The 12,436-nt window shown below is 36.0% G+C and overlaps 1 protein-coding gene across 2 annotated transcripts in view; it reads right to left on the bottom strand.

The window, feature by feature from the left end:
* The window catches only part of LOC127389193 (transcription initiation factor TFIID subunit 4-like), a 136,831-nt gene that overhangs the window by 76,002 nt on the left and 48,393 nt on the right, over positions 1 to 12,436 (bottom strand). For both annotated transcript variants that reach the window (XM_051629461.1, XM_051629462.1), the window contains exons 11-12: positions 3,837 to 3,967; positions 2,015 to 2,140 (exon numbers count right to left, since the gene is read on the bottom strand). In XM_051629461.1, coding sequence (XP_051485421.1) covers positions 2,015 to 2,140; positions 3,837 to 3,967 — 257 coding nt within the window. The remainder of the gene's footprint in view (positions 1 to 2,014; positions 2,141 to 3,836; positions 3,968 to 12,436) is intronic.

The raw sequence follows: 12,436 nt of genomic DNA, 5'->3' as shown, positions 1-12,436 counted from the left end.
TTTGAAACTTTCCCTAAAATTATAATGCCGAGAAACTTTAAAAACATGTTGTAAACAGCATGTCAAAACATGTGCAAAGTAAAATACCACTCTCTTCATCCAAATGGGATATTAAGAAGCTGCAGTTATAAATAAAAGACAAAAATTCTGATTTTTAGATTTAAGCATCCATAGACCCCAAGTTTTATAACCTTTAAAGACACAACACTTTCAAGGTGACACAGATGACGTGATCAGGGCAATGTCATCTTTGTACAGTGAGTATTCCAGTCTGCAGAGCCAGCTTTATCACTGCCCCCCTTGCAGACACAAACATTAATCAGCAGGCCATAGACAGATATGAAATGTTTACTGATCTTTATCCCTATTTATCAGGGCAGCTGGGCAGAATTTAACTTGGTCCATTTAATAACTGTGTTGTTACAATTACTGCGTCCTTTCTACAAAGACTTAGATCTCCTTAAACAACTGGCAAGTTAATAAAGACCAGGAAATAAAAAAATCCTGGGAAAGGAATTAGTAATTAGTACGTAGGAATTCACAATGAAGACCTCAACAGTTATTGTTGTTAATCTACAGGTGCTCTTGCAGTTGAGCAGCAACCTAGATTCTAAGGAAATCACGAACAATTTATTATTTAGAATAAAAAGCCATAATCTGACCACATTTTTTCAAACTGTGTCCTATGTAAGACTTGCAGTGGGTCATCAATCCATCACAACAGAATGGGTGAGAATCAGCTGAATGCTCCACAAGGGAAAGATACTATCAGTGAAAGTTCAGCTCCAAATTGGTATTTACACTTAAGTCACAACATTGCATAAGCAGCTCCCAAGAGGTTCACAGTATCTTCAACTTCTCTTTCTAAACCTTAATACTGATAAACCAGCATTGCATTTCCATGGCTACTTTGTGGTTTGGGTTTGGTTTTTTTAATACCTCATATTTTTCTAGTACACCAAGCTGTCTTCTATCACTTTCTGGTTATGAAGTTGATGTATGCATTCATTACTTTAAGATAATTTATTCAAATCAAGTAGAGGTCTTTTTTTATATTTATCTGTTGTATATTTCTTTAATTTGCTTCTTCTGTAATCCATAGGAATCAAGCTTCTTAATTGATTTATTTCCTGAATTTTGACTTAACAGGAATTTATATTACTCAGGACTAAAAAACCCCAAAATAACCAAAAACCAAACCAAAAAATCAAATTACATTGTATCATAAAGTAACTCAGATTGGAAAGGACAACAGGAAGCTATCTAACCCAACCTCAGGTCAGCCTAAGTAAGGCCTTGTGCAGTCAGGGAAATGTTTTTGAACTAAAGACTACACACTACTTTATTTCCCTCAATGTACATTAAAAAAACCAACCAATATAATAAATAAGCAGCAGGACACACAAAAAAGTAAACATGCTTCATCAGATGTATTGGAGAAAACAGGATACAAAAAATAAATACATATTTTTATATAAAGGTGACCTGAACACCAACTGGGATACATACTATTGAAATTAAAATAAACAAATCAACAGAACTTTTTTTAAAATAGAAGTCCAAAAACTCAAGAAGTAAAAAGCCTCAAAAAACTCAAGAAATAAAAAGCCTCAAAAAATCCATTATAACTTAACTGAAGCGTGTTTAAATACCAGAAGTGTAGGCTATGATTTTCAAGTGGCACAGAAAGCCTAGCAGCTATTAAATTTCAAAGGCAATTTTGAAAATTATTTCACCAAGTTATTTTGAAAATGTTAGCCACTGTCTCCTATATTCCCAAGAACTCGTCAAATTCAGAGCTGTATCCTCAAAACACAGGGGCACTGCAATCAGGTAGGTCTGGAGTCAGCACAGATAGGAGAGCATGACTTAATTGAATGTGATGTCAGAACACTATCTTTTTGTTATAAGCAGCAAAACCTGTTTATGAAACCGATTTAATGAAATTAAAGAGTTGTTTGAAGATTATGAATTGTTAAGTAGTTAAAAAAATAAAACAGACTACAGCAAATACCTTGGCAGCCTTTAGCAAGATTTCCCTCTCTTGTTCATCTTTCCTTTGCTTTTCTAAACGCTCCAGTTGTTCAAAAAACTTTAACTGTGATCGGACATCTGTAGCTTGTTCATACCATTCATCATCCTGTAAAAATAAGAACAATGTTTACTAGAACATGCATTTTCATCAGGACTATGCATTTAAAGAGAATGACTGGTGTTATACATTAAAATCCTTCCATTGTGCCAACAATTTAAAAAAAAAATTTGGAAAAAAATTGAGAAAAAAACCAGAATCTGTTTAATTAATATCTAAGAAAACAAACAAACAAAGGTTGATGTATCAGCATCAGAGACAAAGAATTTAAAAAAAATAAAATCAACAGACTTATTGATTAAAAATCCATAAGATGCTTAACTTCATTACTGAACAATTCTAAATATAGGATACAAATCTGGTTATAAACTGCAGTTCTTGTACTTGAACTAGTACTGGACATGGCCAACATGCAGCATTATAAAAGCAATAAAGCTAAAAATTCAGTTGAAAATAAGCATCTAATTACAATTAAAATAGCAGAACTTTATGGCAACTACAAGAGTGGAAGCTTTCCTAGTATGCAACAAACAATAAGAATTTATTACACAAGCCACATGGGAACACTCAGAATGTCAGAAAAATAAGCTATCCACGTGACTTCCATCTCATTTATCTGTTTAATATTTTCCTTTTTGACTGCAATGCTATACACTAAAAGAAAAAAATTGAACAAGAATTATACAGAAGGCAATGAAAATGCTATCGCTGAATCAGAAATAAGACTGATTTTTATTTTTTTTTTCCCCAAGAATCTGTTAAGATATTATTTTAAATGTATTTTTGGCTTAACAGGGACTAAATGAAGTGTTTTCTTCTCAGACACCAGCCTAGTGAGAAGGAAGGAGAGACTTAACCTTGCTGAAGCTGATGAAAAATATTGGAAAGAAAGAAGATTATTTTACTTTTAATTCAAAAAGCAGAGTATACCCATCAACTGTAAGGAAAGACAAAAAAAAAAAAGTAAAAAACCACACCAGAGCTACTCAACGTATATATATACACTAAAGAAATCTAAACACATTTTAGACACAACACACAACTATGATTATTGTCACCTTGCTTTTACAGGAGTTTAAAACTATCAGAATATTTTGTAAAAAAATATATTTAATATTTATCAATGAAGATGTTTGATTTATTTTAATGTCTAATAGGTTTGCGGAGTCTTAATTAAATTTTCCCCTAAATTGTTTCAATTTTCATAAACAATACAATCACTAACAATGGAATCAGAATAACATTTTATCTTGAAATTTTCTTTTTAAAGAGAATATAATTTTTTAATTACAGTGAAGAATTTACAGCCAAATTCTTTAGTTGCTGGTTTAAGACAAATTGGTAGCTTCTGTAAAACATTGGTATTTCTTACAGCCAGTTACTATAGATTCCTATATATTGAAGCAATTTTGATCCAATCAATGGATATCTTTGTTAAAAAAGAAGACATGAAGAAACAACAGTCTTAGTCACAAATCCGTGAGCACAGTTAAACAGATGCTCCACACTAGACACTTCAGAAGGGTGAACACACAATTTTACACACAAATTTTGTCACAGAGGAGTAAGACAGCTCTGGCAAGCAGTGCTATCATCCCGCCACTTTCTGTTTGCTGAGGCAAAACTGTGATTAAAACATGCTCTGAACACAGAATGAACACAAGACACCTACCGTGTGCTAAGGAAGAAACAGGGCTACACTGCATTGGTCTCTACCACACAAGACCTTTCTTGGCACACTTACTTTGTACGACTCCATTCGGTGCTGCGTTATCACTGTTACTTTTTCTATCACTGTCCTTAATCTGTTTTGTGTTGCATGGGAAATAAAAGTAACCACCTCAGCTGGCACATCAGTAATTCCTAGTTTTTTAGCTAAAACAAAAACAAAACAGAATTAGCTTAGCTCCCACCAAAACCCTTCCAACTCTAAAGAACATAAAGTCATAATTTAATTTTCCTCAACAGAAAAATCCATGACTGTGTTGCTTCAGTGATGCATTCATGACCCCTTGAAAAGAGGTGTGACTACACCTTAAGGCTTGAAAGAGAAATCAGAGCATCTTTTTTTACCACTGGGAAAGCATTTAAGAACTTTACTGAAGTTTATCCTAGTATATTAAAACGAAGGATAAAAGAGTATGAGACAATTTGAGCTCTCAAGTTGCTCTACATAAGGCAATTCCTTTATTTTCAGAAGCATTAGTACAGATTAATTTCAGCATCAATGAGATGAGGCTGCAGCCCAAAGCATACTGTTGCACACTTTAGTCTACACTGTTGGCATACTAATGATAATAAACTTTCTTTAGAAAAAAAAAAGACTACTAACTGAATACAAAGAAATAAAGCCATATTAACAACAGTTATTTAAAACACCAGCTGTCCCTCAAATGTTGCTAAAAGACATATTTGTAGTTATACAGATATTTAAAACTTTGAGCTGAGTTTATACAAAAAGTAAACACTCCACAGTCTAATGTATTATCAAAAAAACTCCTAAGCTACAGAAACGAGAATACGAGTAACATTTAAGAATTCCTAAGTTCATCTAAATAATTCTAAAGGATTTGATCTAAATTTGTAGATATATGAATTTACATACTAACCAAAGCTATAAAGTCATACACACGAGTAGCTCTAGTGGGACAGTTTTTTGGATAGAAAACTGTTTGCACACACACTAATATATTTATGTTAAAAAACCTACAAAAAACAGTAATTGCGTCTTATATGGATTATTGGATTTGACCCACCATAAATGAGTAAACATTCTAATTGCACTGAATCAGTTTTCCATTGAATGAACACACGACTTATTTAAATGTTTGTGAGTAGGTCTGTTTGAGATACATTAACGGGCAGGCAAAACGCCACAGGAGATTTTTTTGAGAATATTTTGGGAGGTGTTTCCTGAGCAGCTAATTACAAAAGCCACCCTCATTTGCGGGAGGGCTCCCCGAGCAAATACAAACCTGAGAGGCCTACGAAGGAGAGTTTGTTTTGTGAAGCGTTTCTATCTGTTCCTGGCCAAGAAACCATCACACGTCTAAAAAATGAAGGCGAAGAAGTGAGCAGTGGTCTCAGAGGGATGTACACTCGTGCTACTGCAGGGATGTGATCTGAGGCGAGCTGGCAGCGCGCAGCCTCACCCCGGGCTCCTGTCAGGCCGCCCGGCCGCGCTCCACCGCGCCGCCGGCAGGGGGCACTGCGGCGGGCGGGAAGGCCGGGAAGGGCCGGGAACGGGGCTCCCGGACAAGCCGCGGAGCGGGGCCGCGGCGGGGCCGCCTGGGAACGGGACGTGTCCTGCAGCTCCGCCTCGCCCCGGCTCCTCCCCAGGTTGCGGGGTGTTGTTTTTTATCCGGAGTGTCTACTTAAATGTCTGTTTTATTACATCACGCAGCACATTTCCCAGAGCTGAATGAATTCTCTGTAATGCATTTCTGATACCAATTTTTTTAATGATTCTTTGAAGTCCTTATCTCTTTAACTAACTTAAGCCGTCACTGATTCCACATTGTACAGGTTACCTTCAGGATTTCAGCAATATATGTATATGTGCTTTTTAACTGATTTTTCCTTTTATCGCTCAAAAAAAAATAAATTTAATCTTCCTTGGTGCCAAATGTGTCTGCTGTAATAGAGACACAACTCTGCTAACTTGCTGAAAGCTGAACATATAATGGAAAGCAGACATAGGGATTAAGATCCCAACGCTGAAACTGTTACTTATGCAAATTAAGTCCTTGAAGTCAGTAGGACTATTCATACTGGCTGGAGCTACTTGTTCCAGTCAGAGGTGCAGTACCAAAACCGATTTGAGCATGCACCACTTTATTATGCAAATATAAGTAAGCAAAGCTATTAAAAACCCCTAGTCTGAAAGATAAAATGCAAGTGAGAAAAGACATTTAACTAGTACCCAGAAAAGAGGTTTGAGATGGAAAATTCTGCCAAGTACCCTAGATAAGGGTACGAATAACTGTTAAAATAATAATTTTCATTTCATCAGTGTAACAACACCTACTCAGCTTCCCTGAGCACAGAGTCCTTTCACAATAAAGAACTATCACCATCTTGTTTTTTTCATAATAAAGGTGATCATAATTTTAAAGACTTTTGTTCTAAGCAAGTTCATCCATGACATGGCTTGTTCTGCCTATTCAGCTCTTTGGAGATTAATTCAACCATAGTCAAAGAAACATTCCCTGAGGTGCATGGTTCCAAAAGATTCTTGTCCCACATCCTTTACACCAGCCTCTGCAATATCCCAGTAACTTTCTGCTCTGGAAATCCCTCAACACAAACTTCTCAAGTCCAGAAAACTAGAGGCTAGTTATGAACAGGGGCCCTCAGGCATCTGTCTTGGGACTTGCCCTTTTTAGTATCTTTCTCAGTGACCTGGAGGAAGAAGACACAAAGCACCCTCACTGGATATAGAGAATAATTCTTCATTATGAAGATAAGTACTAGAAAACTGGAAAGAAAAAAAAAAAAAAGTAGGCTCTCCAATCTTCCATTTTTTTTAAGACTCAGCCAGACAATGCCCTAAGCAACCTTGTCTGAATTTAATGTTGACCCAACTTTGAGCAAGGGGTTGGACTAGATGACCACTCAAGTTCTCCACCAACCCCAGAAATTCTATGATCCCTGCCCTCCTGCACAGCTCCAACGTCCTCTCATATCCCTAGTTATTGCACAATACCCTTAGTTTCCTCACACATCTAGGATCACCCTCTGGCATGTCTCCCACTCCTTATTTGTCCAGCTTGGTAGTTGGGCACAGTCAGCTCAGCTTGAGGATACTCTGGCCAGTCTGTACAAGAGGGCTGACTGGCAGCGAACCAGACAGAAGAGCAAAGAGCAGGAAAAAACTGTTGATTTCCACCCAACCAGGACACACGGAGGAGCTATCTAGCTGCTGATTTAGCAATGGATTCAAAAGTTACCTGAAGGAAGAGAGAAGGAGGGCAAATAGCCTGTTCAGTCACTTAAGGCTAACTTTCTTTGGAAAACAGGCTAAGGAAGAAAGAACACAAACCAAATTTCCCCCAAAATGAATTAGTGTCAAGAAAACAGACTACTAAAAGAGAAATTAATAAATTTGTAAAAAGTCAACTTGTCATGCACAACATTCATCACATGTGGAAGCATCATCATACCTTCCCTGCTCTAAATTATATTAGTCAAAATCCTGTTAGCATAAAAGTCAGAAGCAGGGTGCATTCCAAAGCTGCATACTACATGAAGATTTGGCACACTACTTCAATACTTGGATCATATTTGCAGCAAGGATGAAAAAATTACCAATGTACTCCTGAAACATCAATCTCATCTACACTTGCAAAGGCTGGCCTAGTTATACTTTCATAAACAGTCATGCATACCACTTTATTGATCCTGAGAAAAGTTCTGATACCAGTGCTTACTCAGAGAAAATGCCAAGTAGAAACTGAGTCTATATAAAGGGCTGGAAAAGGTTCATTTTCATATGTTTCTATACTAAAGTGTTAGAATTGTTTTTTTTCACTGCTACACCTCCTCCTGAGTTTCATCCACTCTCATTTATTAAAAGTATACTGGAATCCTGTCTGCCATTCAAGGAAAAACAATGCTAATCTCTAAATAGGAAATTCCTGAGATATTCTTCTAGTCTACACAATTATTTTTCCCAGTTTTAACAAAGAAAGGCTTCTCTTCCCTTTGCAAGTTTCCCTAGACTGCTGATGTGGAAAAAGAAATATAATTTCTAGTTTTAAGAAATGTATACATACACAAACATTTTTAATAACACTGTACGTACTTAGTTGCATCACAAACACAAATACCTTTGACACAGTTTAAAGCTGTGCTGCCTATTAAATGAATGACACATGCTCTCTATTAACCCCTCTCCAATATATTATTTGTCTTCCTAACCAACATGCTGGACAGTGGCTTCATCTACAGATATTTTTATTCACGTCCTAGAATTCTGGAATATGGTCTTAATGGTGTCATCTGATCATTGCAATGGTAAGTCACAATATATACACTTACATACACAAAACCCAAAGAAAATTAAAATTACACCAAAAAAAAATCAACTTATTTCTATCAACAGACTGCTATCATCTGTTGCTCATTTTAAAAAGCTGAACTTGTTTCTGGCTTTTATCTGATCATCTTAATGTGCTTTAAGTTTGATAACATGGTCATTTTAACTTGTAGATTTGTGACCAAAATTCTGCATTTAAAGTAGTAAGGAGTGACATACTTAAAAGTAAAACATCAAGAAATGTGTAATTTGAAAAAAGTTGCTTCTGTTTCTTAGACATTTTTTATAAGTACATGCTCCAAGTCTTTAAAATTACTTTAGCAATGTAATTCTGAATGTTTCCTAGAGCTATGATAAAAACACCATCAAGGACAACAACAAAGAAATGGAGCTGGAGCATAGCAATGCTCCAAGCTGTAATTTTAGCCAATTTCTCCAGTTAAATTTGAGGGGGTTTTATTTTTAGAGATATAACTAAGGTCACATTCTTCATTCAAGTGTTCTTGCCAGATCTCTACTACACCAGAACTGGACAAGTCCACAAAGAATCGATAACTTATTGCATGAATTCTACAATTCTTTGTAGCTGGACTCAGCTTCAACACATCCTCAGAGGCATCAATTGCTCCTAAAGCAGTCAATTGAGTCACACTACCTTGTATGAAAGATATGAGGGATTACAAATCAATACCCCCAAAGTAAGCCAATTTCTAATCTGCCAAGAGCTTACAGAAGAAGACAATAGCCTGCCTACATATTAAGTCTTAATGACATGTTTGAAATCTTGAATAACAAACCATGGTTCAATCAGCATTTAATAAAGACCTACAGTGTACTAGACAGCATGCAAAGGAAGTGTTAGAGTATTTTTGTTACAAAAAGTGTATACTATTTAAAAGTTTGAGACATTGCAACAGAGTCTCTAGGATTTATACATAAGTTTCAAAAGCATTGAGGGGGAAAACATTCAGCAATATTATTCTGATATTGGCATGTGTCACTGGCACAAGATTGTTTTTTACAAACATAAAAGCAGCTAAACCTTGTCACTGAAAACTTTCAGGTCCCAAAGAAGTGAAAATTCTGAAGAGTGCTATCATCAGCTCAGCTATCTGAAAGGTCCTGGCTTTGCTGCACCTTAAAAGTTTAATTATATTTTATTGATCAAACAAACTGAAACAAATCCTAAGAAGAGTACTGCCTTATTTGAGAAGCAGAAGAAAAATACTACTTTTGCAGATAGGCTTTCAAAGAATCAAAAAGTTACTTTAATAATTTATATCTTAAGACAACTGACAGGATTGAGATCAAATATAGAAAAAATTATTTGTAAAACATCAGGTCTGACTCTGATTATTGATGTGATAAATTATTGAATGCCTGTATAAAACCTTTTTATGTTTACACTTAAAACAGAAAAACCTTGAAGAACCGGTTTTAAACAGTTAAAAAGCATGTGTTTAGGGCTTTAATTTGTCTTGTCCTTCAACAGAAACATTGAGAAAGTGTATAATTAGTCTCTATTTGCCCTAATCAGCGGTCAGTCAGAACTGCAGAAAGCACCCTCTGCTATTATCTTAGAACCAAGAGCAACTTCTTCAGCTTTAAATTCTGTGCATGAAATATTGGCCCAAGATGCACTGGAATCAGACTTCTGAGGTCCAGGCACCTTCTGCTGTTACAGTTGGCTTGCATACTAAAAGATGAAAACAATCACAAAAGTTCATCCCCTTGAATCTGGGACCTCATTTGTTTAAACTTTTATTTAACCTCATTTAACATAATCAGATCTAGAATAATGCAGCAAAGAGGCATCTGGTCCTATCTACCTACCTAACTACCTCATCCCAGAGCACAGCAAGTACTAGGCTGTGCCTTGGATGGCATCTACACTTGTAGGCTCAAGCCTCCTTCCTCTTTTATCCCAACAGAACCATGACAGTTTTACATGCAATTTTTTCCCTCAGGAAAAGCAAGGTATTGGAAAAACTATCACTTGAATTTCTGCAGCCTTCCAAACGATGCAATTCTTTAATTCCCTTCCTCCCTTTCAATAATGCAGGAAACTGATAATTTTATAGTTCTGCTGTAGCTGTCAGCAGTGAAACATTTAAAACATCTTAATCTTTGTAAAATTACATGTCGTGAAATACACCATGATCAGCTAAGGAGTTCTTGTTCAGGACTTAAGACTATACAGGAGCTTCTGGAGACTAACAGCTGAAAAATCAGGGAGAGGGAAGAGCAGTTCACCTTCTAAAACTAGACAAGCAATATATCTATGGCCAAAGACACACCACGTGCAGGCTCTGCAGAAATTAGGTAATGAAATCAACAGAAAGCAACAGGTGCTTTTCTAATTCTGGTATATTAATAATTCCAAAGTGTGTAACAACATTTAACTATCAGGCTTAGTAAACACAAGGGGAAACAATTCTAATGCACTAAGGGCCCTTGGCATCCTGAGAAGCCATAAATGGCAATTATGAAACTTACTCGTTCAAACTTCATTGGGTGGGATTTAAGAGTGGGGTACATCTTCCATATAGCAGCATTCTTGGCCTGCAAAGTAATCCATCAATACTGCACTCATATTGCTATCACAGGGAAAATCCAACCTTAAATATTTAAGGTAGAAAATGGGGGATAGAACACAAAGCTAAAAACTGAGGAGTTTGTTTGGGTACAAAATACCACGGGGTTGCATTATGGGGTGGGAGGGGCTACCAGAGCCCCAGATAGGCTTTAAATATTAAAAACTGAAGGAAAAGCTTGTTAAACAAAGTAATAATGCAAACAAGAAATCACTAGCTCTGATGATTAGGATTAGAGATTCCTAGGGGTATAAGATAACCTAGTGATGCTAGGCAAAAGAAACAGTATGATAATTTTAGCTGCAATTTTCTGTTTCCAGACATTTAATAAAAGCTTCACTTTAAGTCTCACTAACTAAATGCATGAATAATTTAATAAAAGTTGACTTGTTGTGCTGTTAAGCCTGTCTGGTGCTGGAAAAAACAAAAAAATTTAGTTGCTATCTTCACAAAAACAGACAATCCAAATGAAGTCATTTGAGACGGCATCTCTGAGGAAACTATAACCTGGAGTGTGTTTAGGGAAGCCATGGGCTAGGGAGTGTTTCCTGCCAAACTAGAGAGAATCAGTGCCAAGTGCTTTGAGATCTAGTAGACAATTCCCTCTAGCAGGTAAAAAACAGCACCCCTCTGTGAAGGGGCAGATGGCCAAGATACATTCCACAGCTCCAAAGCAGCCCTAAACTGGAATGAGAAAGTTTTTGTAAACCAGTATCTGATACTATTCAACACTACATTTCCAGTTCACCTTCATATGTAATAAATCGACTTTGTTAAAGACAATGACTTTTTATCATCATGTAAGTGTTATTTACAAAATAACGGGAGAGCCTACATTAATTACTTAGTAAGCTTCTGTGTAAAAGAACATTCCTCTCTCATAGGATAAAAATTATCTCATGAGCTGGCTTCTGAATAGAAGACTGGGTGTAGTATTTCTTCTATATTTCTACACTACCCACCTTAAGATGATTCCCCAGAAATGATTTTGTGAATTTGAGTAAGTGATGAAACATCAGTTACTTTTCAAAAAATAAATTTATAAATCTATACCTTACATATTAAAGTCCTCAAAATACACAGAATCCTATTTAACCCTACTAACATTCAGTGTTTCTGAAAGTCATGCAAGAATGACAAAAAAAAGCCTTCACTTCGCTAAGAATTCTTGACCAGGTGGGTAAGTCTGAGAACCCACACATAATTCATACTTTTTGGCAAAAAGAAATAAATAATTTGAGAAGTCTGACTTAAAATATATATAACCAGACAATCCAGTTTCCAAAATTCTGTCTCTAAGCCAGATAATTAAACAGCTGAAAGGTAGCTATTAATCATCCCTGAAGAGCCTTTTTATTATCATTAGTGGTTTGTCTCTCACAGAACCAAGCTAGTTACCAAACAACATAATGCACAGGTATGTGGAGGCTTGGCAAATGGAAGGAGTTACCACAAATCATGCAAGTGTTGAAAACATGAAAGTAGTGCATCTAGAAGAGAATACTTAGTATTCAGAGGGCAAGGTAGCCTTACAGCTTGATCAGAAAGGACAGAAAGAATGCAAACAGAATTTGCCCGATTTATTTTATCTAAAAAATATATCAAATTTTTCGTGTGCTAAGGAAACACATTATCCTTAAATGCTGATGTTTCATTTCTTTTCTTTGAATAATTCCTATTTAAGATACTTTTCTGCAATTCCATGTGTATATC

This window comes from Apus apus, chromosome 11, assembly GCF_020740795.1.
Source record: "Apus apus isolate bApuApu2 chromosome 11, bApuApu2.pri.cur, whole genome shotgun sequence".
Classification (NCBI taxonomy): domain Eukaryota; kingdom Metazoa; phylum Chordata; class Aves; order Apodiformes; family Apodidae; genus Apus; species Apus apus.
This window is presented reverse-complemented; position numbering and strand designations above follow the sequence as displayed.